Raw genomic sequence first — 27,991 nt, forward strand, 5'->3', positions numbered from 1 at the left:
TAGAGAATTCTGATTAGTTTCAACTGTTTCCCTTCTGTTTTTACAGATCTTTAGGGGATTCCTGGAAGGGAAAATCAATTTTGCCCCAACATACAAATATGATCTGTTCTCTGATGACTATGACACCAGTGAGAAGTGTCGCACGCCGGCGTGGACAGACCGCATCCTTTGGAGGAGAAGGAAATGGCCCTTCGACCGATCAGGTTTGAGGGTTTCCTTCAGCTGTTTGAGATGTGCTTTAAGTGACTGAGAGGCTCCATCTAATTCACAATGCAGTGATGCCGAGTGCCTCTTCCTGGCTTGGCAGGATACAGAACCCTTGTAACAGACCCTCAGTAAACACAGTGAGGCTGAAGAAAGGGCCACGAATCAGGTCCCACTTAGGGACATTTGAGGAGTGGAAAAGGAACTTTGGGGGGGATGATTTCTGATGGTTTCTGTAAGACACTCTATTTGGATTTACTTCCTATGTTTTTTCTTTTTACAAATAGCACATCCTTGCAATCACTGTATTTTTCCTCCTTTGTTTTCATTGCTGATTGTAGCTGAAGACCTGGATCTCCTGAATGCAAGCTTTCACAGTGACAGTAATGTCCCTTACACATGGAATCCTGGCACTTTGCTGCACTACGGAAGAGCAGAGCTGAAAACATCTGATCATAGGTTCCAGTTCAATTTTATACTTTACTTCCTAAGATTTAATACTTGTGCTGTGTATTTTGTTGCTCATATACTCTACTGACAGGATTTTCTTGTCTGTTTTTTCCAAGGCCTGTGGTTGCACTGATTGACATTGACATATTTGAAATTGAAGCAGAAGAGAGACAAAAAGTGTATAAGGAGGTGATTGCAATGCAAGGACCACCCGATGGTACTGTGATGGTCTCCATCAGAAGTTCTTCAGCTGAAGAAAACTATTTTGATGATAACTTGATTGATGATCTTCTTCAAAAATTTGCAAGCTATGGCGAAGTTATACTTATAAGGTGAAAAAAGCAACTTCTTACTTTTAATCTCTGTTTATAGAATCACGGAATTGTTTGGGGCTGGAAGGGATCACCCAGCCCTACTTGCTGCCATGGGGACACCTTTCACGAGACCAGGTTGCCTCCAGCCTGGCCTTGGGCACTTCCAGGGATCCAGGGGCAGCCACAGCTTCTCTGGGCCACCTCTGCCAGGGCCTGCCCACCCTCACAGGGAAGCATTTCTTCCCAGTATCCCACATTACCTTCTGGCAGTGGGAAGCAATTCCCCCCTTGTCCTATCTGGACTTGGACCAGCAGGTCCAAGTCCAAAATTCATCTTCATTGTTCCCACCAATTTCCTGAATAAAGTTATTTCCTTAGGTAGGAAATAACTTTCCAGTTATGATCTGTTTCATTTTTAACATTTGAATTTCAACTTAAATGTCTTTAGAATTCATTTTGAATACCTGTGTGTCTCAGTTGTCAGACATGACTTTTCCAGATACTCTTATTTTGGAGAATTTTATACCAATTTTGTATTCTAGAATTAGGTCAGTAGTTTTAAACAAACTGAAAATAAGGATGTTGCATTTGCAATAGGCTAGAAGTTGTACTATTAAGTGTTGTGGTATTTTGCTGGTTATTGTTTCCAATGAACTTTGCAGGTTTGTGGAAGACAAGATGTGGGTAACATTTTTGGAAGGAAGCTCTGCTCTGAATGTTATGAATTTGAATGGTGTTGAGGTAATGTAGAAATGACTGAACCTTTGTATAGCAATAGAAAATCCAGCCTTTTTAAGTCTTCTTGTGTGGGTTGGATTTATTGTTTTTGATTCTTAGACATATTTTCTGTCCTGTACTGGACTGTAGCATTTTTTTTTTTCCTTTTGCTAGCCCCATACCATATGTTGAGTTTCAAAAGCCATATAAAAGAAGTATCATACCTGATTTCTCTAACAATACTCCTTCTAAAAATAAATTAAGATCTGAGAGGCATCTTCATCAAGTGAGAGGTTCATATGAAAAGCAGAGTTTAGTTTCTTGAATTAAATTAACCAATTAAAAATGTTTATAGCTTGCAGTTACTAAAAATTTAGCACTTCTGTACTACAAACTCTGAAAAATGTCAAAATTTCAGCTTGCATTGACTTCTATGGGATCAGTATTTAATCTTTGTGAAAATTTAACTTCTGATGTTGAAATTTTTACTAGTCTGTGGCTGTTATGACTTAGAAGGTGTGATGCTTACAGATGGATCCTTGCATCTGTGAGATGTCACTGGCAGTTCAGACAGGAAGGGGCTCTAGGCAGAAGGTCAGTTTATGGAATGAAGATCTGCTCTGTGCCAGCCTCTAAAAATTACTTTATTCAAGTAGTTTATAAGCAATTCTATTTTTCTTTATAAATAATAGTCTTTCTGTTAGAGTAAAAAAACCAGAAGCTTCCTGATTAACTGAAAAGGAGAACTGTAGGAGATGAGTTGCTGGGTTTTCTACAACAAAAAATTAAATGCTTGTAGTGAACAATTTGAATTACATAAATGTAGGTACCTACCAAAATGAAGTGAATCAGAATTATTTTTTAGTCACAGAAATTCCTATAACCTTATCTGTGATATTTTCAGGAATTTTTTTTCTTTTTAAACCTAAAATGCTGAGCTTTAATATTCCTACTCTTCTGTTTTGTGCATAATTTTTTTTGGCAATTCAGCTACAAGGAAGGATTATAAATATCAACTTGAAAAATCCAGACTGGATCAGAAGTTTGGAAGATGAAATGAATCTAGAGAAGATTAATATTGGGCTGCCTTCATCAACAAGCTCCACTTTGCTTTGTGAAGATGCTGAGGTTACTGCAGACTATGATATGAGGTTTTCTACAAAAAAAAAATTAAATGGTTGTAATGAACAATTTAAATTACATAAATGTAGGTACGTACCAAAATGAAGTGAATCAGAATTATTTTTTAGTCACAGAAATTCCTATAACCTTATCTGTGATATTTTCAGGAATTTTTTTTCTTTTTAAACCTAAAATGCTGAGCTTTAATACTCCTACTCTTAATAACTTCTGTTTTGTGCATAATTTTTTTTGGCAATTCAGCTACAAGGAAGGATTATAAATATCAACTTGAAAAATCCAGACTGGATCAGAAGTTTGGAAGATGAAATGAATCTAGAGAAGATTAATATTGGGCTGCCTTCATCAACAAGCTCCACTTTGCTTTGTGAAGATGCTGAGGTTACTGCAGACTATGATATGGAAGGTTTGTTGATTCCTACTCTTCTGTTTTGTGCATAATTTTTTTTGGCAATTCAGCTACAAGGAAGGATTATAAATATCAACTTGAAAAATCCAGACTGGATCAGAAGTTTGGAAGATGAAATGAATCTAGAGAAGATTAATATTGGGCTGCCTTCATCAACAAGCTCCACTTTGCTTTGTGAAGATGCTGAGGTTACTGCAGACTATGATATGGAAGGTTTGTTGAGATAAAGCATTCTTTACTTTGTTTAGGAGTGTAAGCATGTCAATGTAGTTAATTTAATATAAATGTATCTATGCTTATCTAAAACAGATTAGAAATCACATTCTTTCCAACAGTATCTCGACAATCTGCTTCACTCTCGTCTACATTTCAGTATATTCTAAGTATATTCTAAATTGACAGTTTACTCTTCAAATCCATGTTGAGCCTTTTTCTTTAACATCATTCCACCTTTTACAAGCAGTTGTGTCATGCATTGACCCTGGCTCAGTGCCAGTGCCCCCATGAAAGGTGTATCCCCCGAAATGGTTGCTGTGAGATGTGACCCGGGAACAGAACAAAGCAGGCTCTAACTTGGGAATGGAGGGAAAAGACAACACTTTATTAATCTACACAGACACGAAAAGGAAGGGGAAAACTACATACACACAACAATCTACAATAGAATACTTTCAAAACACTCCTCCTCCTCCTCCCCCCAGTCCTCTAACATTCAAATCCCCTCTGATACATTAATTCCCAATCCAATACCCTCCTTTCACACAAGCACCCCTTTTTTTAAAAAAAAAAATAAAAATCTGCTCTTAACCCCTGTGTGTTCTCAGAGGCGTATCCACACCCCCAGTGGCCACACCAGGTGCCAATCTAAAATTTGGCCACTGATTGGTTTGACCATAACTTCCCAAAACCGTACTTCCGGGTCAAACCATGACAAGTTGTTAGAAATAACAGATATTTTGAAATCCCCTGCCCAGCCTTCTGAAGAGCAAGTGAAGCTTGCCATATTGCAAACCAAGGAAATAACCTGTAAAGCTAATTGTTAGATTAATCAACTTCACTGTTGCCACGCTGTTATAATTACCTTTAATATGGATCTATAATGTGTATTAGGCATTTGAAATATTTTTAGCTGGTTTGAATACATATGTGTTCTTCATGTGTAATTTTGGGATGCAAGAATCATACTTTGGTTGCTGAGCTAATTCCTTGGAACTTCGGGGCTTTTATTGCACAAAATCTCATGCCCAGAGTCAGCTTTTACGTGCTTTTCTCCTCTGGGGTTTGTTCTTTAGGAGACATCGATGACTACAGTGCTGAAGTAGAGGAAATCCTTCCCCAGCACCTACAGCCAACATCGAGCTCAGGGCTCGGAACCTCCCCGAGCTCTTCCCCGCGTTCCAGCCCTTGCCAGTCCCCGACGCTGTCGGAGGGACCCACGCTCCCGGTGAGACCCAGCCGCACCCCAGGAAAAGCTCCGGGACCACCTGCTTCCACACATGGTGTGTACTGCACAGCCCCACTGCCTTGAGAACTGCCACACCCAAGTTCTGCTGCAGCGTGTCTGTAAAGCCTGGCTCACCCCAGGCGTACTCTCAGAATACAGCTCCTGACAATCCCTACTCCTGTCAGCTCCAAGATATAAATTGTAATCAGCACATCTGTAAATTGGGAGCACAATATGAAAACTTCTGTTTAAATGTAGCCTCTTTTTAAATTATGAAGTGAACATGTGAACACAGTGATGGTGCTTGGAATGGCTTCTTATTGAGTTTATTTTAACTGCTCAAATGCCTTGAGAATTCCCTTTGTGGCATTTTTTCCAGAGAACTTAGCTCACAGGTAAGAGTCAGAATCAAAATTTGGAATGCTGCAATGGGCAAGATTGTTCAGGATTTCATGAAAAACAAAGTTATTAAAACATATGAGGCAAAAGTTTTGATTTAGGAAATCTGCTTCTTTTCATCATTGGTTCATTCCTCTTGTCTTCCCTCTCTCAAAAACTTCTGGATCGTTATTTCCAAGGCTGGGGCCTGACTGTCCTCTCTGTGAGGAAAACCTTGCTATTAGACAAGCTTTGCTGGGTTTAGCATGTCCAAGGTGCTAACTGTTGTATTGTTTTCTGTCATATGCTTCAGCTGAATTCCAGACGGGTGCCCAGCAGAAGGAGCCTCCCCAGAGCCTGGAGCCCAAGCGTCCTCCACCCCCTCGGCCCGTGGCTCCTCCTGCCCGTCCCGCTCCTCCGCAGCGGCCGCCTCCGCCCTCAGGTAACGCGGGCGCCTTCTCTGGTGCCAGGAATGTTTGCTTTCAAGTCTGTGACAGGGACTTGAAATGCAAACCCAAACTGCATATTACACTTTGGGCTCACTGGTTTTTAATTGAAATGTTTAACTGGTAAGTTTAAAAGCAATAACAGTATTCTTAATTTAAATATTAGTGAATACGTTTTTATAAACGTACTTTGACAGTTTTAAAAATGTGAAATTTTACAGCAATGCTTACTCGACATTTCCATTTTTTTATAGCATCTATTTCAAAATAAAATAGAAATTAACTTGTGCTTTCAGTGGTTCATTGCTATTCCTTTAATTTTGGCATCAGTATATATGTGTTTTATCATGTCCAAGTTTTTAATGTAGAGTTAATTTGGATCATCTGACTGTGAACAATTGAGCACTAAGAGAAACTGGATGTTCAGAAGCATTTGGGCAACATAGTTAATAACAAACTGACCCTTGTGATTTTTAACTTTCTCATTCTTTTTCTTCCCTCCTACTATACTGATATTTTTCATTATTGCTGCATTCATTTCTTAAATACTGTCAGGCGGTAGGAGTCCTGCACCTGCTAGAAAAGAATTTGGAGGTAATGATTTTAATTGTTTCTGAATATGACTGCATAGCAAAATTGCTGTGGGGATCTGTTGTGACAATACTTAACATGATGATTTCCAAAGGTGTAAAAATGGGCAATTCTCAAAGTTACAGAACTGGATAATTAATGAATCTCACTGTCATTTCTTTCTTCCCCCTCTGAACTACGTTTGACTTTCTGATGAAATAGTATTTCTCCAGAAGTTGGTATTTTAAAGTCAGAGATGAAGGTTGTTCCAGATATTTCTTCTGGGTGAATACATCCAGCTAACTTTTCTGTGAAGTGCTTCTTCAAAGTAGGCTTTGTCCTTCTCTGGCCCACATTTTGCTGTCCTGCTTGGACTTAAATCAGCTCGTCAGTACATGAGACAGGGTGTGAATTGCTAGTGGCACTTGCAGGCACTGTCCCTCAGTTGGCAGGAAAGAGGGATTTTTGACAAAATGCTTTGAAAGTTTCGAGTAATCTCAGAAAACACATGAGCTATTTTAAATACTCCATAACTATCCGCTAACTTTGGTGTCAGGCAAAAATGTGCTTGGCTCTTAGATACTGGTGAGACAAGGAAGTTTTTATGCCCAACGTGTAATATTTCAGATGAGTTAAAATGCAGAAGCTTTAGAAAGCAGTTGATAGACCACACTCAGCATGGCTGAGATTTAATTAATTGTTCTTCAGTCTCTGTAGTTTTCTGTGCACTGACACAATCCTGTTTGTCTCAATTGTGCGAAGACTAGTCACTTGTTTTCTTTTATCATGTTTCCCAACATAGCTTTTCACAGAGTTGTAACTTGCATAAAACTTGCTTTTTATGCAATCATTTGAGACTGTAGTATATTTTTTCATATATTATTCCAAACCAAAAAGCTCTTCACTTTTTTCTGCTCTCCATTTTCCACTCATGGTGTACATGTGTAAGCATAATGACTGCTTTTCATGGGTATTTGAGCTCAGCTCCAAGCAAGTTAGCACAGGGCTGGAACCAAAATAAATGTCCTTACGGGTTACTTTAGTGGGGAAAAGGCACCTGTTTCTCTTCCCTAGGAGGAAGGCTCTTAAAGCTCTGTGGATATATCCCTGTGTAGTGTGTAAGTGGATCAAACTTTGGGTTTAGACTTCCATAGCACATGCAAAGGGACACTGATCATGTCTTTATAATGTTGTGCCTTTTAAATGTTACTTTTTTTCCTCACATGTTTTGACCCTTTTTCCCCCAAGTACTTCAGTCCCTTCAATGCCCATGGCACTTTTTCTAATGGCTCAGTATGCTTTTAAGATGAGAGAAAGATTTGGGCACCTAAGTATTTTAGTTTGGTCATATTTTATATCAGAAGTAATTCAGAATTCAGGTGAACAAGGCTCTGCGCTCACTGCTGGGCTTTACAAAGTGTAGACCTTTTGTATGCTAATACCAAAAAAATTTCACTGAGGATTCTATAAGCTCCAGTTGTTTATAGTTAAAAATTAAAATGTTGCACTCTGTTTACCCAGTATTTTTCAATACATTACAGATTAAATTCTCAGAGAACATTAAAAAATATCAATTGTCACTTTAAGCTAATTAATAACATTTGTGGGTTTTTTCCTTTAATACTAGTAGTCAGAGTTTTCCTGATTGTTGCAGCCAAGGCTTTTATCATTGATTTAAACTGTTTTTCATTGTCCCTAAGATTGAAATATTCCCATGCTGCCCTTTGTGATAGCATTATCAGAGCATGACAATTTTGCTTTTTCACTACTGAAGAGTATTATGAGTAAGTGAAATCTCAGGTATTTACCCTCTGTGCTGTTTCTCTTCCTTGTAGTGAATGTTTGTTACCTTGCCAAATCTTCATGCCCGGAGATCTTGCTCCCTCTGTCTGGTGTACTGAAGTAGGAACGTAATCCTGTGTCTCCCTTCTGCTGCAAGGAGCTGGCTTTAGTTGTCCTCCTGCACAAAACAAGAGCAGTGGAATGTTGTCAGGCAGTGCCCTACTCCTGTGCAGCCTCACTGCTGCTCCTCTCACAGAGTCACTCACAGTCAGAAACTTGTGATGGGAACTGGCAGAGCCTGCGTCTCAGCCAGAACAGATGACACATGCTAGGGTTTATCATCTTAGAAACAGATGTTCAGCCAAAGCAGAGATCTAACATCTCTGGAGAGACCCATTTCAGCCCCATGTGCAGCCTTCACTCTGCCCACTCTGTGACAGAACTCACAGATCACACAGAGCTCCTGGGCAGATCTCACACGTGGGCACATGGTGAGAAAGCAGGTGGCTGTGTCATAGCTAAGGGATGCCTTCAGTATTTCCATCTTGTCTATGTCCTGCCATGTTTTTGCCATACAGTTTTAGGAACTCAGTGCATGCTTGATGACACTGCAGAAATAAAGTAATTCAGTATGGTTATGCATGATTGAAAATCTTCTCTCAATCTGAGCTGTTAAACCAATTGGTACAGCTGTCCCAAGTGCACAGTGCTGTGTAGAAGTAATTTAGTAATACAGTTTTTCAAGATACAATATGAAGTGGGAAGTATTGCTTTCATGAGATTTCTTATTCAGATGTACCATGGCACAAACAGACTACTCAGTGTTACGAGTGACAGGGATCAGGCTTAATTTTACAGGGTGTAAGTGCTATGGTCATTTATTCTCCAGTGTTTGAGTACAGGTCTGTGCTCTGCTCATGAGAGGTTCAAGACTGGCATGTCAGATCACACTGGACAGCCAAATGTTTGTGGAGAGTGAACATTTTGAAGGAATGAAATTCACTTTCAACCATAACATAAAATAAAATAACAGATGTTACTAAACCAGACTGTACTTGATGATTTGTAATTCACACCAGTCTGGTTCCCCATGCTGCTACAAACAGTTCTTTCCTACAGGTGACTGTAATCTATCTAGACCAGAGTTAAAGTGTGTAAAGCTGTCTTGTGGCAGTGTTCTTTCTGGTTTTTCTTTCTCAATCTACTGCTTTTCTTATGCTATGTACAGCTTCTCTTCTTTCTCTGTAAAGGTCTTGGAGCTCCTCCCAGTCCTGGGGTAGCTAGGAGAGAAGTAGAAGGTAACATAATAATTTTTGTATTCTAGAAATGGATTTCTAATTTAACATGAGTAATATTGTTGCTCTTGTGATACTAAAGGTGGTTTCATTAATATATTTATCATGTAGGGTCTTTGTTATTTTATTTAGCATAGCTTTCACCCAGCCAGGTTACTTCCTGGTTTTCAGTGGTGGTGGGAATTGTTACAGAAGGCATTTATGAAAAGCTAAGTGAAAACTTAGAGTGCTCTAATCAAAAATGCATTTAAGGCTGACCCTCAGAGGAAGCTGTAGCTGGCTGGTCATCAGAGTGACCATTACACCTGGAACTAAATAGGGAATCTAGGGAGCCTGACTTTTCATAAAGAACTACGTACGTTCATGTATTCTGGGGAGAGAAACTTCCATTTAAACAATTTGGTCTATAATTTAATATTTTGCCTCTTTCTTTCTAAAGAGCACACTGTAGGTATTTTGATTCTGAGAGCCAGCTGTGTGTAACACACAGTTATGAGGAGCATTTCTCTTGCACCATTCTGGTTAGATTTCATGGGATTACTGCTGGATGGGTCCTGCTTTAGCCGTGCCAGCAGAGCCATGGGCTTGGGTTTCTCCCTTGTCTCTCAGGAATGAGTCCTTCACAGCAAATAGCAATACAAGTCCTAACAGAGTCACTGGCAGGGTTTCCTGCTGTATGCTACAATTCATTGTGGCTGCATTGCTGGTTCATTTTTTCCAAATTGGCAAAACGGCTCTATGCATAGAATATTTGAGGTCAGAAGGCACCTTCGGTGGTTATCCACTCCAGCTTCCTGCTCCAAGGAGGGTAAATTGGCACCAGGTTGCTCAGGGCAGGAGAACAGCACCCAGAAACCCATTCTGACAGTCTGATAGCTGGAAGGGCAGTCTGATAGCTGGAAGTTGATTTGATAAACTGTGCGATGCACCACAGAGTTCTTTTCACTTGCTGTCACTGACATGGTGACTTTGCCTTCCTGGGAAATAAGCAGCAGAAACTCAAGCCAGAATCCTAAACCTCCCTGCCTGTTAGAAATCGTGTACTTGTCTGAACTGAAGGGTTTTTTTCATCTCCTGCACTACCCAGTTTGGATGTTGCATCTGAAGGTTGCCATCAGCGTGGCCATGGTGAAGCTGGTGCTCTAACACATTTATCCCATGCACGCAGAGAGTGGGGCCAGGAACTGTCACATCAATTCTCTTGGTTCTAACCACTGCTGGTAGAACATCTGCAGAATATACCACAAAACAAAACAGCTTCCAACACGATTGAGAACACAGGGCACCTGTACAAGTGGGTGTCTTTAGCTTGCAAAAAAATAGGAAGTGATTTAAATAATCTGTAATAAAAAGGGTCAAATTACTTCATGTGTGCCATGGGATAGAGTGTGTTAGTGACAGCTGGTGGATATGTAATAAGTTTTGGAAAAATCACTGGTATCTCCTTGGTTCCCTTCTCAGTAGTAGTCATGTAACATTGCCTCTCTAATAACCATTTGTGGCTTATCTAATGCAGATAATCTATTTGTTTTCCATGCTTCAAAGCACAAAAAAGCCCTGGAACACAAAGAAAAGATAATTTAGGTAATAGACACATGCTTTGTACTAACTATAATACAGACAGAAGTTGATTTTGAAATAAGTGCTAATTGAGTAATCTCTAATATCTGTTACAGTTCGTAATCAGCCTCCACATTCAGCGGGTACAACCAGACCGGTAGGTATTGTTTTAACATCATTTTCCTGCCAAGTGTCTACTCTTTATTACATCAAGGTTTCTGTTAGTCATAACAGATATAAGAAATCTACCAGATTACAAGTCAGTTTACAGTTGCTGTGAGTTAATTATCTCAACAACTTTTGTCTATTGACTGAAAATACTGCGGGATTGGGGGCGGGGGGGCACCACCATGTATGTTCAGAGTGGATGTGAGCTGATTGTTGTGCACTCTGCAGTCACATGATAGGCTCCCAAATACACATTTTACATCTCCTTTCAAGTAACTGCAAAGTTACTTTTTATTATATGTCCTTACTGATTTGGTGTGATAAAATGCATTATCTTCTGTACTGGAACATAAATCGTGCCAGCAGTTAATTGCTTAGGCCATTAATGGATTGCATATGCAATTGACATCTTATGATTACTTGATGTGTTATGGAGTTTAGCACCTTGTTTGAAAGACTAATTTTCATAAGGGTCTTCATGTAAAAATGAAACATTCATCTGTTTCAGCAAATATTAGTACTGTGTACTTCATTCCTTTATTTGTGGAAATGAACTGAAGGAAGAGAATGAAGGGCATTCAACTCCACACAGGAAATCAAGAGATGAAATACATCTGCCTCGTTTTTTCTTAACAGTAGCAAGCAGGAGCCTTATGTGAGGGAAGAGGGGTAGTGTTTTAATAGCTGCAGGTCTTCTTAAAGAACTACTGAGTAGTGGGATGGTCTGTTGATAATTCCTTAACTTTGCAGCATATTCCAGTATTGGAACGGCTGAAAACTACAGCTGAAAGTAAATTTTACAGATTCATTTTTCTCAAAGAGATTGATTCTCACAGTGAACAATTAATAATTTTTAAAAATATTTTCTGGAAAAGTAAAATGGCCTCTTCTAAAATTTGGATTAAAAAACCTGGTATATATAGGAAAGAATGTATTAGGTTTTCACTGCGTGCTTGCCTTTGTCTCAGGTGATTTTTGGATTTCATTTCAAGGATTTCAGGACCAGGGACAGTAGCTACAGTGGGTGCTGCTTCCCACTGAGGGATCCTGAGAGCTGGTTTACACTTATTAAAAAATAAAAATATATCAAAAAGAAACAGGAAAGAAAATCATCCTCCTGCCTACTATCGGAATATTCAAACAAATAATAAAATTATTCTTGGCAATCTCAGATCAGATTGGAGATTAAGAAATTCAGACAGGAATTTCTAAGGTCAGGTGGCTGAAAGAGTTCAGAATGTTGGTAAATGGACCCAGCCAAGCATAAGGAATCATGTGATATACAAAGCCAGGGATGTATCTAGTAAAACTAAGATCAAGAATGATACTATTTTTTATAGTATTTTCTTGTTTCTAATTAATTTTTGTGTACAGTTGTGCAATAGAGTTTGCTCTGAAAACGATTTCTAGAATGTCTTCTGGTACACAACATTGTACAGGAAACAAATCTTACAAACTTGTCTCACAATCTTTTTTGTCTCACAGTATTTCCTGTCTCACAGTCCTTTTCCCCTTGATCTCTGGCATTTTTATCCCAGGGACTTTTATTCAGTTTTCACTGTGTTGTTTGTAATTTACTCTGCTTCAGTTGTAATCTGGAATAGCTTCCTATGTCTCTTTAAGTATTGATGTAGACTTTTAAATTTGCATTCCCAGCGTATTAACTTCTATTCCATCAGCCTCAGGAGGACTTCAGCCTTCAGATTATGCAGAATGTTTGTTTCATTAATACTGTTTGTTGTGAAACAGGAGACCTCCAAATAAAGTAGTTGCTCATGTTGGTTTTGTTGCTTACAGTTTGCAGACTTAGGTAAATTATCTTATTAATACTAGCAAAATAATAACTGTCTCTAGCATTGTTTCACAGGTAAATATTTATATAAAGTTGAAAAGTGTTGTAAAAATCCTTTGCTTTGAATTGAACCATCATGTTTTGAAAATATATTCTTTGTTCCTGCATGTGCACACAACCAGCTGAACAAGTGTTATGAAAGAATTTATTTTTCACAGAATCCTGATTATTCGGAATCATTTAGCAGTAGATGATTGCAGATCCAAAGCTGAACTAAAATACTTTCTTTTTACCCACTTTCCTGGCAGACTGTTCCTCCTCGAGCTGGAGTTATCAGTGCCCCACAAAGCCATGTCCGTCCCTCGGGGGCAAGACCAGCATCTGAGGCTCAGGCCAAGCCAGCTGAACCACCAAGGGGTGAGTTTCCCTTAAAGTTAAATACAAATGTCAGTATTCAGTCAAGCGCTGCAGTCTGTGGTTTGAATGTTGTGTTTTAACAGATGTCTCCACTTTTCACTAGAAATCAAGATTCTTGGATGTAATAGCATTTGGCAGTTTGTGTTAAGCATCCACAAGTATTGCATTTGTAGATGCTAATCTCAAGATCATAAATCAAACCCGTAGATTTCATGGTATCAGGGAAACTGTGCAAAGATTGCAGTGTTTGGTGTGAGCTCGCTGGTGTGTCCCATTCTGACTATTGAGCACTAGACACTCTCTGCATTGGTAATTCTGTAATTCTGTACATCATAAGATTTGGAGTAGCATTTATGTCTGACTCTCAAAGCGACTTCCTAAATTTACAGTTTAAAAAATCCCTTTGTCTTTGTATGTATAAAAATACACTTTTTTATAATAGTGACCTTCAAAATACTTTTCAACATAACTGAAGTACATTTTGGAGTGACATGATTTGTGTTTTGGGTAAAATCACATCACGGTTTTGTGTTGGAAGGGACCTTGGAGAGCGTTTAATTCCAAGCCCCTGCCTATGGGCAAGGCCCCCTTCCACCAAGCCCCACCTGCTCTGGCCTTGGACACTTCCAGGGACCCAGGGGCATCCTGTGCCAGGGCCTCCCCACCCTCTCAGGGAAGAATTTCTTCCTGATACCCCATCTAACCCTGCCCTCTGTCAGCTTAAACTAAAGTAACAATTTTTAATGGAGATCTGCTGAGTTTTTGATGATTTCCAGTCCCATTGCCATGATCACCTGCTGCTCTTACAGCCCCTTCTCTGCAGTTCTCTCTGTTGCTTTCCCCATCCTGCCGTCCTTAGGATTTGTTACAATTCCTTACCATGAAAATCACTGCAAATGTACTTCCAGGCTCGCCATTGCTTCCTGAACCACTAAAGCCTCAGGCTGCTGGACCTGCTCAGCCCAGCACTCCTGTGCTAAGGATGCAGGAGCCCCTGATCCCTGTGGCACCGCATCCATCTCAGGCAAGTGCCCCGCAAAGTCTGGAGCCCCCACAGCCGCCACCTCGTAGCCGCTCATCTCACAGTTTGCCTTCTGAACCTGCTCCCTCCCAGCAGCAGGTAAGTAAAAAAAAAACTGTAGGTACCTTCTTTCACTATGTAAATTAACACAGCTTGTACTGGATGCTGCAGGCTTTTGAGGAACCCTTAGAGTGAGCACAGAAACAAAAACAAGGGTCCGAAGATTGGATTCAGTGGTCATGGAGCTCTATGAGAGCAATAATTGCTTGTGTGTTGTTCATGAGTAACTAACATCTTAAATACTAAACATGGAATTTGGGATTTCTTATGATGGCCTTACAATTTATGGACTCCAGTCTTAAAATTATGTTGTCATTTGGCAACTTTGCATGGAAAAACACTCGATCTAAATAAATCTGATTTGATAATGATGTGTGCATGACAAGCTGTACAGTAAGTAGCTAGCACAGGTTTTAAATAGTTATTGCATGATGTGGTGCTTTATGTTGATCATTCATTGAAGGGACACGATATTGATAAATAAGTTAAATGAATATATTAATCAGTACTTAAGAGAAACAGAATTCTCCCTGTTCCCCAGTGTCGGTTAAAATACAGAAACCTATCCACATAATGTGGAAATTTCATACAGTAACACTAACATTCTGTTCTCTGGGATCATTTAGACTATTTGGATAAAAAAACAGCACCAACTTTTTCTAGGAAAAGCCATAGATTCTTCCTAGTGCTTAAAAATGCAGAAGCAGGTTTTCAGTGCTGCTCAGGTTCTTTTTCTTATGCCTTTTTTGCTACAATAGTTAATGCCTATTTTGTATCGCAGTGAAGCAGCCAAATTCAGTCCTCAGTGAGCTGATTTTTGAATTCAAACTGAAAAAATCTTTACATGCTTTTCTTTTCTTTCTCCAGCCTCTTTCTTTGCCTGTGAACTGCCTTTTATTTTGGAAACTTAGACCAAAAAGTACAGTTTTCTGAGGAAAGGTCTTTAAAGAAGTGCAATGTCTTTTGAGAGGTAGTGAATTCCAAGCCCATCCTTCTATGCAAATCTTGATTATGATATTCAAGAAATGAAATCTGTTCTTATAAAAATAATCACTTGTACAGTGTGAATATTCAGGACTCTAGACAATCCGTACATTGAGAAAGAGAGTTAGTTATTGTAAGTAGATCTTCTTTGTTGTGAAGAAGGGAGATGGTACAGTTCCACAGGAGAGGCATTATGTTTTTTTTCAGCTTGCAAAACTGTTACTATAAATGAGGGATAATACTGACATAGTTCCCAGAATGAGAGCTGTGGGGCTTTTCATGGTAGTAGATTACTAGAATTAGACCATCCATGCTCAGATTCCTATAATTAGTCTCCAAAAGCAGCACAGTCAGCTGCACAGTGGGTGTCTGTATGGAAATATCGTTAGAATGGACTTGAGGGGGTTTTTTATGACTCTTAATGGTCGAGCTTACAGTAGAAGACAACAGAAATTGAAAATTTAGTGTAGTGTCTAGTAAGTACTTGTGTTCAGAGCTCCAAAAAACGGCTTTGTGAAAACTTCTGAAAATATTTTTAACATGAGGTTGCTTTGTTACTTGGATTTTCTTCCTAATTTTCTTTCCTCTGATATCTGTTTCTCTTTCACAAGCAGGAGCAACCGTCAGGGTAACAGGTATCTAACTATTTACCAATCTTGTATGTGGTCTCCATCTATTCGAGCAGAAAAGATGTATGAATGTTGTTTTCATACATCTGCAGTCCCACCCCCGTTAAACACCACCTGTCTGCATTCATGGATTGACTGTCATACCATAGTTTGCTTTTTCCTTTCATAGTGCATTTAAAAATGAGACTGCTTTTATTAAGGCCAGAGCGACTATTTTGTGTCATCATCCTTTTCTGAAATAATTGGACCCTCGCCTACGTTGCTTAGTCACTGCTGAGCCTCCTGATCTGTCTGTTCGGGGAAAACAAGATCAGTGTTGGCAATAAATGTCCTCTTTAACGCAAATAAATCCTGGTGCTACTGCACTGCCAAATTCTTTTCCAAAATAAGCCTCATATATTGCATTGCTCAAGGAAAAGAGAACTTACTGTGACCCAAAGTAAAACAAACTGTTACAATTGTAAAAACACTTGGTTCCAGAATTACTCAAAGCAAATTTTTACTTAGAATAAGGAGCAGTTTGGATTCCTAGTTTCTTTGGGATCTTGTACTTTAAAATGACCACAGGACTTATCCAGCTGGTGCCAGGCTGCATTTGATTTCTATTGCTTCTACCGTTCAATTTTCCACATTTTTCCCTAAGTTACTCAATACCTTTTGTTTTAATATTATTCTGCAAAAAACTTCAACTGTAGACAGCCAATTCAACTGTTTCGGTATGTTAATTTTTTTGTTAAAATCATAAAATCTTTTTGTGACATGTGAACTCTTAGAAGCTGTTTTAACTTAAGCTTAACTCATTTGATAAGGGGAGGCTCCAAACTCTTTTCTGTCAGTGTGCATACTGAATAAAGTAGATACTCCACCTTTTTGGACAGCTTGTACAAGGTAAAAAATACCTTGCATTGTTGTTTGAAGCAGTGTATAAAACCAAGAATATTTTGGTTTTAAAAGCTGAGAAGTTCTGTGGAGAAAACTGTCTTCTCCAAGGATAACTTGTTATTTTAATTATGAAAACAGTGATTGTCCCTTCTCATGACAATAAGTACTGCAGATGCTTACGGATGCCTGACAACATAGAAATGTCTGACTGCATATACTAATAACAAACACTAATGTTTCCTTTCATTGTGGTGCTGTCATGCTGCTTGTAACATCAGTATGATAAACTCCCAAACAATGTAACCTAGAGCTTTTCATTTCATAGTTGTGCTGGGCTATCCCTTGCTTAGAATACAGTAGCATTTCCTGAACATTTTCTTATCCAGAGTTCACTTTGTTTTTTGCTGGGATTGGGACCTGCAGGAAGCAGGTTCCAGCTGCATTAACCACTGAGAAGGGGGGAGTGGTGTTTAACAACTTACAGGCTTTTCTTTAGACAGGGGGTTCAGGCTGTTGTTTCCGTTCTGGTTAAAACCAACCTGGGTTGAAGTTTCAGCTGAGGAGTGAGAAGGGGGGCAGTAGGAATAACCTGGAACCAGCTGCACGATTCCTAAGCACGTTGCTTCCTTTGCAGCTGAATCCCAACGGGACGTACGGCGCTAACCCTGAACCCCAGCTCAGCAGTGACCCTTTTGAAGACCTGTCATTTCAGCTGCTCGTGTCCAAGATGCAGACATCTGTCCGAACATCACCTGCTCCAACCTTAGACCAGAAGGAGTTGATGCAGTTGCCTTCAGCAAGGCAAAGAAATGCGGATGATTCGAATACTGTAAATTGCATGTCAGCAATGCCTCCTATTTCAACCTTTCACTCATCCCAGGAACATCAGCGCAGCTCTCCAAATCCATTTATTACTGGGCTGAGCTGCTCAAATCCATTCACTGAAAGAACTCCTAATGCTGGGAACCCATTTAGGACGGAAACACGGGAGTCTAGGATAACCTCACTGGTAGGACCTGCTGCTTCCCACCCATTCCCTCCTCTGCCCCCCCCCAGCTGTAACACAAGCAAGCCTCTATTTCCTGTGGATGCAGCTGAAAATATGTTTTCCCTGCGAAGTAAATCTCTCAAGGTAGAAAACATACAGCCCAAAGGGTGGGTGACGTTTGACGAGGACGAGAACTTTAACACGAAGCTGAAGCCATCTGCGAGCGTTCCGGATTTTACGCGACTCGGCTCCGGGAAATCAGCTGGATGCCCAGGTTTGCTGGGAGCTGAACAGAAGACTTTCCTTGGTTCAGACTTTAACTTTGATGGTGACTGGAATAAAAGCTCGACTGATTGCTTCTGTACAATGCCAGCAAGAAAGCCACCTGCACCCCCTGTGCCATCCAGAGCAACCAGCAGCAGGTCCCCTGCAGATCCCTCCCCGGCACCCAAGGTGTCACCTACTCATGATTTTACAGAAAGATAGGTGGTCAGAGATCCAGAAGGTTATATCTGTTCCTACATTTATCCATTAGAATAATTGGGCATTTGAGATGATTGTGTGTGCAATAATTAGTTGTTAAATGCACTGAAACTTAACTCTGCTCATAAACAGCCACTTCAGCTTGTGTATAAATTTTGAATGTGTATATATGGTAGAGCACAAAAAAATGGTCTGAAGTTTATTAAAATCTCAGTGTAATAGTGTATAATTTGAATAGACAAAAAGAGAAGGGTGAGCTACTGTCTCACTAAAACCTATCAATCCTGGACACAGATTTTTGCTTAGGGAGCTCTTTCATTTCTGTTCTCCTTTGTGGAATGTCACAAGAAGAGGCTCCCTGCTGGTAGCCTCCCCCCTCCCTTCTGACTGTTTTGTTAGTTGATATTTATAAGTATTTACCAAAGAGCTGCCAAAGTTTATGGAGATTTGAATGTTGACAAGTATTGTTTAGAAGCTGTTTAATTTATAACAGAGGCTATGGGTATTTGTAAGGCTTATATTTGAATCTGAGGCACAACAAAAATAGTTTACTTTCAAAGTAGAAACAAAACTTTGCATATTAATATATTCAATTAATCTCCTGTGTCAGTACATTTCAGTTGTTAAATCCTATTGTGACATCCACTCACTAGCACTAATTCAGAATAATTGTTTCATATCATCCATTTATTCATTACCATTTTAATTATACTTATATTTTTTCCACAAATTGGAAACAGCTGATACAGCAAGCTTTTCCTCAACCTCTGGAAAAAAGCCCCCTTGGCTTTTGAGCTACAAAGCAGTATTTCCAGTTGCAGACCATGTAGTCTGCCAGCCAGGGGGTGAAACAACACGCTTGGATTATATTTAGGGTAGTGAAATATCCCAGGGCAGTACGTTTTTGAAATCCTCAAATGCTCTCACAACGTGATCCATGAAATAATCCGCTATTCCTTCGGACAGCCCCTGGTGAGCCACGAGCTGCAGCCGCCTAGAGGAGTGATAGTGAGTTTTCTATTGCGCTTTTTTCTGTTCAGGTCATTCCAGTTGTACATTTGGAACAGCAGTGGTACTACTTGTGCTTCGGTGTGCGAGTTACCTTGTTTTATGCTGTTGCTGCAAACATCCGTGTGGTTGATGTTTTGGTATATTCTTACATTAGCAAACCAAATTCAGGGGGGAACTTTTGCTAGTGGGAGTCGCGTGATAAATATGTTGTCGAATACTTAATTGCAGTGATTAAAAACTATCTGTCTGAACTGTACCCGGCGTGCGGCTCCTCTGCACTTCACAGGACTGTGGGGACCACAGGGAATGACCTGAAATTTCAGGGTCTTCATATATATATATGTGTGTGTGTGTATATATATGTATGTGTGTGTATATATATATATGTGTGTATATTTGAGCTGTAGTAAGGCCCTGCCATGTGTTGACGGGAGCAGTGAGCAACAGCAGATGCTTTGAAAACTCAGAGGATGGAGGTGAGACCCACTCCCCACATGACCCTGGACTCTGTGTTCCCACTCACCTGTCCATGGCTGTATCCCCCAGGACACCCAGGTATGCCTGAAATTCCTGCCCTTATGGTCTGGGGGTCAGTCTCTCTCTGTGCCCTCGTGCTAATCCTCCTAAATCATCAGGGTAAATAAAACCCTGTACAACCGTCTTTTTGGTGTCAGCAAGTCAGGCATTCCTTTATTCTTGGCCGGGGCTATGTGGCTGACAAAATTCCAGCCTCCACACAGACACTGATGCAGAACTTTTCCACTTGTTTATACATTTTTAGTAAACAAAAACATTAAGGTTCATCAGTTCTAAATTGTATAGTTATCATTAATTAAATATAATGAAAGATGTCATTTATTGGTGATTGATTTCTGACTTATGCTAATTGGGCCATATTTTTAATCTTTTTATAAAATCTTTCCCTTTAGTAGGGAATTTCCAGTGCATATACTGAATTTTTATCTGGTAATTTCTGCATAGTGTCCTTATGATCCATAAATTCTGCATTCTAGATGTCCAACCTCCCTAATCCCTCTTTCTCTCCCGGGCTTTGCTCATTGGACATAGCAGAGTTCGTTTATCAAAACTGAATGTTTCAGGCCTTTTCCCAAGCTGTCCCCACAGAGATAGCTTGTAACAACTTTGCTAAGTACCGCCTGAGAGTAATTTAAGAATAGCCCACTACTTATGAATTATACACATATAGGTGATGGTTAATTAGAATAATTAATTCAAGAGGCAATTACTCTCCTTACCTGCAGTTAGCAAGACGTTCTGTCGTTCCCCACAGCGGCCAGGGCGCGCGGGCCCTTTAAGCGGCTCCCGAGCCCTCACGGGCGGCCGGAAGGGGAAGCGCTGGCGGGACCGGCGGCGGCGCCGTTGCGGCGGGACCGGGGCCTCCCGGCGGATCCCGAAGGAGCCGTAAGGATCCCGGTGCTACCGGCAGGGGCGGCAGCGGCCCCTCCCGCGCTCTCAGAGCCTCCCCAAGCGGTGCCCGCGCTCCCTCCCTGCCGCCGGTATCCAGGGACTCGGCTCCGTTGCTGAGGGGCCGGCCATGGTGCGGCTGCACGTCAAGCGCGGCGGCGAGAGCCAGTTTCTGCTGGAGGCGCCGGGCAGCGCCCGCCTGGCCGAGCTGGCGCCGCTCGTCGCCCGCATCCACAACGGGCGGCTGAAGGTGCAGCGCCTGTGCTCAGGTACCGCTTGGGGCCGCGGCGGCGGGAGCGGCTCCCGGCAACGGCCCGGGCAGCGGGGACGCGCCGCCTCCGCTCTGAACGGGGTCGTGCGAGAGTTCCCGCCTTCGGTGTTTAGTGAGGGCACTGCAAAGCGCTGAAACTCTCCCGCTGCGTGTGCCGGTAGTGGCTGCTTGAATCAGGGAATCGCGGAATGGTTTGGTTTGGGATGTGCCTTAAAGCTCTCGCAGTCCCACCCCCTGCCATGACGGGGACGCCTTCCGCTAGACCAGGGTGCTCCAAGCCCTGTCCAGCCTGGCCTTGGACACTGCCAGGGTTCTGGGACCAGCCACAGCTTCTCTGGGCAACCTGTGCCAGGGCCTCAGCACCCTCACAGGGAAGCATTTCTCCTCAGTATCCCATCCAACCCCGCCCCGTGGCAGTTTGAAGACATTCCCCTTGCCCTGTTACTAGACCCTTGTGCAGAGTCCTCCTTCAGGGCAGTGTGAAGTATTCCTTCGTGACCAGCAGTGCCCCGACGTGTGTGTGGTGTTATACTGGTCACCACCAGCATCTCTTGCCATGCAATGGAGTCAGTGGCATGTCTGAATAAGTGCTGAGTTCCCTTCTGAGGCAGCTTTAAAAAACATTTCCCACCCCGGCATGGGGCTGTCAGAGCAGAGATTCCTGTCAGGTAAGCCTGGCCTGAGGGTGCAGCCCACCCACACCAGCTGTGCGACAGCCTCAGTGTTTGTGGGGTGTCTGAGGTTATACTGATGCTGCTCTGGAATTTAAAAAAATCTGACCAGGAAAATACCAAAAAGAAAAGGTTTGTGGCCACTAAGTTCCATGAGGATTTGCATCCCTGCACGTGTCATTTGTTATGTTGTTTTATGGGTATGTAAAATATAGGAATTTTAGCATAATTACACCATCCGTATCTGTATATGTTTATATATATAAATACATATCTATAAGTGTTTATATCCCTTATTTCTTATTCTCTGTGTTTACCTGTTTAGAAACAAAAAGCTAGGGGCAAGTTTTGCCTGCATGTACATCATGGTAAAGGCTTTTGTAAATGGACTATAGTAACAGAGACTTTTAATCTTGTTTTCTAAACACTCTAAAGAGATGGAGGAGCTGGCAGAGCATGGTGTTTTCTTACCTTACAATATGCAAGGACTGACAGATGAGCAGATTGAAGAGCTGAAGTTAAAGGACGAGTGGGCAGAGAAGTGTGTCCCAAGTGGAGGAAGCACCTTCAGGAAGGATGAAATGGGACGAAGAAATGGATTTGGTAAGTCAAATGTCAATGCTTGTTTCTTTCCCTTCAGACACAGACAATCCATATTACAAGAGGGAGCAACAAATCCCTAATTCTGGAATGGGGTAGCCAAACTATAAGTTCCACACACAGGAATTCTGTCTTGGGTTAGCATCTGCGGTAATGCTGATTAACAAGCCTAAAGAGCAGTGTGTCTCTTCAGCACATAAACAATCACCAGGAGCAAGTTTGACTGTTCCAGTTCAATTTACTCTCCCCATCTGTAAATGTACTCTTGAGAACTGGCTTTCCCCAGGGACTCCAAGATATGTTAACAGGTTGTTTTTCTAATATTTCTCCTTTTTTCTTGTTGGCTGGGGTTCAGCTTCACCGAGCATGTTTTTGTAAGTGAGAGGATAGCCTTGTGATATTGACAAAGTTAGAAAATTGAACAGTGTGTATGTGTAAGCCAAACCAAGTGCCATCAACTGATGCACCCAAGTGGGACATGAGCTGGGAATGAGTATGCTTTAGCTGGATTTTTGTTTTTGAGGACAGGCTTTTTATAGCAATTGAAATAGATAACTGTGATATGAAATGTGCAGTGTATTTGCAAAACTGTCTTTGTTGTTAGATTGAGATTTTAATTAGAAAAGACAAGTCAGAAAGCTGCAAGCTGTTATGCCCAGTTAAAGCATGTCTGCCAGTACAGCCCACAATAGTCCAGCGGGGAAGGAGCTTTGGTTTGTTGTGGAGGGTATGGGATTATGGTTGTTGCTTTCTAATGAGGACCTTTGTCCAGATGAAGTTCCAGATCATAGAATCACAGAATAGTTTGGGTTGGAGAGGACCTTATAGCTCATCCACTTCCACTCCCCTGCCATGAGCAAGGACACCTTCCACTAGACCGCATTGTGCCAAGCCCCGTCCAGCCTGGCCTGGAACACTCCCAGGAATGGGGCAAATACCAGTCACATGTCTTTGGGAAAAGTAAGTTCGTTTGTCCCATGGAAAATACTGTTTGTTTCTTAAGTTAGTAAAAAAAAAATACAGCAATGAACTATATAACTCCTGCTGTATGGTATAATGCTGTTTCATTTGCTCACAGTGGAGTCTGGACAGGGTATGTGCTTGGTTTCTTTACAGTAAGCATAGACTATGAGATGTGTTTCTTATGTTTGTCCCGTGGAAAATACTGATTATTTCTCAAGTTAGTAAAAAAAATACAGCAATGAACTATATAACTCCTGCTGTATGGTATAATGCTGTTTCATTTGCTCACAGTGGAGTCTGGACAGGGTATGTGCTTGGTTTCTTTACAGTAAGCATAGACTATGAGATGTGTTTCTTACTTTTAGCTCCAAATGAAAAAATGCAGCAAGTTATAAAGAAAACAATAGAAGAAGCCAAGGCATTAATCTCTAAGGTAAGTTTCCCAAGTGATGTGTGGGTCTTTCCTAATAAGTTCTGTGGAGTTGGACATCTTAAATAACATCAGACTTCTTTCAGTGCAAGGGCTGACAGTTGTTGAGAAATGCTATGAAGTGATGTGAATAGTCTAATAAAACCTGACATTTTGGTTAATGTTTTTCTGTAAGGCTTTTGGCAAGTGGTTCAACAGGTTAAGGAATCAGATATTAAACTCCAAGGGAATGCTGGCAGCCGAGCCCATGTGGAACGATTAAATCACATTCAGTTTTATCCTTGCAATTTGCTGTTGGTGTGTTCTTTGGGTGAATGCTTGTCGTGCTTTCTGGTGAAAAATTAACTGCATTCTGTGCTGTTCTTGGAGTTAATGAAGTCTTTTGACTTCTGTGTGTAATTAATTGAAGAATGTGTTCTAATCTCTTAGATTATCACAGAATCACAGATGATTTGGTTTGGAAGGGACCTAAAAAGCTCATCCAGTCCCACCCCACTGCCGTGGGCAGGGGTACCTTCCCCTAGACCAGGTTGCTCAGAGCTCAATCCAGCCTGGTCTTGAACATTCCAGGGATGGGCAGGGGTTAGGCCTTGGTTTGACAAGTGCTTGGACTCATGCTCAGTCCTGCTGAGAGTGTGTGTGTGTGTTCAAAGACAAGCACAAGGTTTGCCCTGATGGGACAGTGCTGTCAGGCGTTGAAATTCACATTGCAAAATGTGTAGGTGCTCTGTGTTGTGTTTCAGCTTTTGTATGACTTTGAAAAACAAATATAGTAATATTTATGAGTGGAGTTCAGGATAGTATGGAAAGTGGTTTGTTTGGTTTGCCAATTTATAATGACAAAAAAGAAGAAACCATGCCTGTGTATTTGAGGTTGTACTGGCCAGTTAACCAGATTAAGATTGTCCACAAGGAGGCAATATTCCCTTACCTTAGTACTTAAGCTGTTAAATCTGCAGGGAATACCTTTATTTCTTTTCTTCCAGATGTGTCATATTTCTCATTTATCCTTGCAATAGGGTTTGGAATGATCTCAAGTACTTGGTCTTACAGTTCTCTGCATGAGCTGTGCAGTTTGCCAAGCTTTACGCTTCCGCTCACATCATTCCCTTACCCTAGTACTTAAGAAGCTGTTAAATCTGCAGGGAATACCTTTACTTCTTTTCTTCCAGATGTGTCATATTTCTCATTTATCCTTGCAATAGGGTTTGGAATGATCTCAAGTACTTGGTCTTACAGTTCTCTGCATGAGCTGTGCAGTTTGCCAAGCTTTACGCTTCCGCTCACATGTGGTCTATTTTTTTCTCAAGTTTTAAGCCTCTTCTCCATCCCTCACTTGAATTTTGCAGGCTTGAATCACGTTCATGAATCACAAGTGCTTGGAGCCAAAGCACCCCTGTCTGGTATTTGTGGTCCATGTGTCCTGGTGTAAGTCCTGTGTTCCACGGGCAGTTGTCTCCTGCACAGTTTAGTGAAGATCTCCCTTTTTTGTTTTCCCCCCCACCCCACGTAAGCAGGCTAAACAGAGGGGCCAAAGGTGAGAGATGTGCTCCCAAGTCAGTATTCCAGTGAGGAAATTTGCACTCCTGATGTCTTTGTGCAGCCTGTTAGCTCTGCTCAGATATCCTGTCACTTAGCCTTTGAATTGGCCACTCCTTCTACAGGTTTGCTTGTATTGCCAATGATCTCTGTCTGTATTTCAGAAACAAGTTCAGGCCAATGTGTGTGTTACTATGGAGACGGTGACAGATGCACTGGAGCAGCTCCGAGGGGCTGTCATGATTGTGTATCCAATGGGATTGCCTCCACATGATCCAATTAGGATGGAGTTCGAAGATAAAGAAGACTTGTCAGGAACTCATGTATGCAGTAATGTATTCCCATTGTATGTAGTCCTGGGTTAAACATGGCCTGTACTGTTATTCATCTTATCAGAGAAAGTTGTTTTCACCTCCAACATGGAGAATTTGTTCCTCAAAGTGTTTATATTACATCAAGATGGAATGGAATATAAATGAAAATGCCATAGATTAATGAGGAGAAAGATGTAGAAGTAGAGTGTAAAATTACACTTCATGTTAGGAATTCCAGAAAGATTTTTTTTCCCTGGAAAAAACCCCCTGTTTTTGAAAACAAAAAAGGCAAGAAACAACACCCTCCAACTCTTCATCTTGTTTATATTGTCACAGGCTGGAACTGAAGTTATAAAAGAATCAGAAGCACAGTTGTGGTGGGCTGGAAAGCAGTTAGAAGAAACAAAGTTGCTCTCTGACTATGTAGGCAAAAATGAGAAAACGACCATCATTGTCAAGATCCAAAAAGTGAGTATTGCTGGGAGATTGCTCTACAAGTTCCTCACCCTTGGTTGTCTGTTCTCTGTGGAAGAGAACTATCCATAGGAGTATAAAATGGATTAGATGAGTTCCAACTTGAGCATCATAAAACTATACATCTATTTTAAGGTTTGAATGGATTATACTCCGAGTTTTTCTTCAGTAATTCTTTAGCCTGCCAGTTACATTCTGTAGTTGCTATTTCTTACTCCATGGTATTTTTGTGAAGTACAACAAAGAGGTATTTAAAGAGGAAATACCAACTGGGCGGTTTTGTGGCAAATCTTGCCACCCTGCAGTGGGTTCTGCTGTGTATCCATAAAAGGTAAGTCAGGTGATTTAGGGGATTTATTTAGAAGACCAGATTTGCTTTCTTTCCTCTCAGGGTCACTGGGAAATGGTGTGGCATCTCAATAGCCACTGAAGTGTAGGCTCCCAGGAATGCTGTCTGTTTGATTAGTTGAAGGACTTGCTCAAAGAGCAAGGGCAGTACGGGGGTTCCTCTCTGCCCAAACCCCGTTTGTTCTCGAGAGCATCCACCATCTCCATGCAAGATGGCTGTGTTTGCAGTTGCTGACAGCACGTGTTTTCTGCTTTGCCCATCATTTCTTCGAGGGGCACAGTGGCCTGGATAAGAAATTTCCTTTTATTTGTAGTGATTTGTAACTCCCTTACTTCCCTGCTTTACTGAATCCTATGCCATCCTGTGTCTGTATTAGTAGAGGTGCTAAAGATATGGGCCTGTCCTGAGATATCTAGAGTGACCTTAAAACAGATTTATTATATCTTTTAAAGTGGAAATTTATGTAAAATAGACTTAATCCTGTTTGCATCTTCCATTGATGTCCACAGAATTGACAGCATGATTCAGATAGAGAGATGAAAAAATACACCTCCCTTGAAAAAATAACCCTCACTTCCCTGTGAGGGTGTTGAGGCTCTGGCACAGGTTGCCTAGAGAAGCTGTGGCTGCCTCTTTCCTGGGAGTATCCAAGGTTGGATGTGGCTTGGAGCAACCTGGTCTAGTGGAAAGTGTCCCTGCCCATGGCAGGAAGATGGAATTAAATGATCTTTAAGGTCCCTTCCAACCCAAACCATTCTGTGATTCTATGAATGCAGCCACAGTTTCTCAGCATTTATTTTCCTGTCCTGAGGGACCTTGTTAAATTTGAGCAATCCAGTTGTCTGAAGAAAGCTTTTCGATGTCTTTGTATAGCAGCTTCTCCTTTGTATCACAAATGCCATCAGCAACATTTGCAATTTCCCTTCCAGAAAGGACAAGGAGCTCCAGGACGGGAGCCTGTGATCAGCCACGAAGAGCAAAAAGAGATGATGCTGTACTACTACAGGAAGCAGGAGGAGCTGAAGGTAAGTGTTCCTCTGGTGCCCCAGAGCTGGGCTGCTCCGACAGAGCTCAGGCTGCGTCCCTCACTGCCTCCCTCCCCTCTCTGCCACAGAAACTGGAGGAGGAGGACGACAACTCGTTTCTAAATGCTGAGTGGGCAGACAACCATGCTCTGAAAAGGCAATTTCACGGTGTAAAAGACATCAAATGGGGTCCAAGATGAAGCTCTGCAAACCCCTTCCTAAGCTGCTTGGTTGATGCTCTTGTTTGAAGCAAGGGGTTGTGTTGTGTGTGGTAGATTCTTCTGACAGCAGCTGAAATTGTCACTTCTGTGGCCTTAGATGTTCAATAAATGTTTGTATTTCTCTGTGACTGCAGCAGCACTTTCCTCTGCAAAGAAATGGACAAATTGTCTTGACACTTGCTATTTTATTAGAAACTTGTAATTGGATATGGAAATGTCAATCTCTTTCATAGGTAAGAAATGTAGTAAATACGCACTGGAATGTTTGGTGTTGGTCAGAGTGGCCTTTTTACTCTTTTCTCATTCTTGCATTACTATTAGATGGTGTCCTCTGCAGAAGGTAATTTATTTTGTAGGAAATCAGTTTCCCCTGACTAATCCAGGGAGAATTAAGGGTTTTCATGTGCTTCTTTACATTTCAACATAGCTGTTTCCAAACTGTCATTTTGAAATGAGTTAACCTCTTAATAATTGTTTCAAGTGTTTTTTATATAAACACTAATAACATCCTCGTGGAATGCTTCCTTTTCATTCTTCAGGTTTCGTTTTTCTTGCTGGTATATAG

General features: G+C 41.1%; 2 protein-coding genes across 2 annotated transcripts in view; both read left to right on the forward strand.

Moving 5' to 3' along the window:
• SYNJ1 (synaptojanin 1) overlaps nt 1-19,400 on the forward strand; it is a 53,186-nt gene extending 33,786 nt beyond the window's left edge. The window contains exons 19-32 of the mRNA XM_041407692.1: nt 47-203; nt 546-663; nt 771-986; nt 1,631-1,709; nt 3,069-3,231; nt 4,527-4,733; nt 5,370-5,498; nt 6,058-6,096; nt 9,105-9,152; nt 10,695-10,733; nt 10,826-10,866; nt 12,978-13,086; nt 13,995-14,206; nt 17,297-19,400. Coding sequence (XP_041263626.1) covers nt 47-203; nt 546-663; nt 771-986; nt 1,631-1,709; nt 3,069-3,231; nt 4,527-4,733; nt 5,370-5,498; nt 6,058-6,096; nt 9,105-9,152; nt 10,695-10,733; nt 10,826-10,866; nt 12,978-13,086; nt 13,995-14,206; nt 17,297-18,136 — 2,397 coding nt within the window. The 3' untranslated portion in view covers nt 18,137-19,400. The remainder of the gene's footprint in view (nt 1-46; nt 204-545; nt 664-770; nt 987-1,630; nt 1,710-3,068; nt 3,232-4,526; nt 4,734-5,369; nt 5,499-6,057; nt 6,097-9,104; nt 9,153-10,694; nt 10,734-10,825; nt 10,867-12,977; nt 13,087-13,994; nt 14,207-17,296) is intronic.
• Nucleotides 19,401-20,479: 1,079 nt separating this feature from the next.
• On the forward strand, nt 20,480-27,692 carry LOC121337549 (cilia- and flagella-associated protein 298-like). Its single transcript, XM_041407691.1, has 7 exons — nt 20,480-20,838; nt 21,947-22,114; nt 23,440-23,507; nt 25,208-25,366; nt 25,694-25,825; nt 27,110-27,205; nt 27,295-27,692. Exons 1-7 carry the CDS (start codon nt 20,700-20,702, stop codon nt 27,403-27,405), a joined length of 873 nt encoding a protein of 290 aa, XP_041263625.1. The 5' UTR covers nt 20,480-20,699; the 3' UTR covers nt 27,406-27,692.
• The last annotated feature ends 299 nt before the right edge of the window (nt 27,693-27,991 follow it).

The sequence above is a fragment of the Onychostruthus taczanowskii genome, unplaced genomic scaffold (genome assembly GCF_017590055.1).
Source record: "Onychostruthus taczanowskii isolate IOZ18803 unplaced genomic scaffold, ASM1759005v1 scaffold278, whole genome shotgun sequence".
Lineage (NCBI taxonomy): Eukaryota > Metazoa > Chordata > Aves > Passeriformes > Passeridae > Onychostruthus > Onychostruthus taczanowskii.

Bases quoted from the DNA above. Each gene is read 5' to 3' on its own strand.
- LOC121337549 (XM_041407691.1), top strand. From the start codon at position 20,700: ATGGTGCGGCTGCACGTCAAGCGCGGCGGCGAGAGCCAGTTTCTGCTG. The intron at 25,826-27,109 runs GTGAGTATTGCT...TTTCCCTTCCAG, and splicing joins TCATTGTCAAGATCCAAAAA to AAAGGACAAGGAGCTCCAGG. The intron at 27,206-27,294 runs GTAAGTGTTCCT...TCTCTGCCACAG, and splicing joins GGAAGCAGGAGGAGCTGAAG to AAACTGGAGGAGGAGGACGA.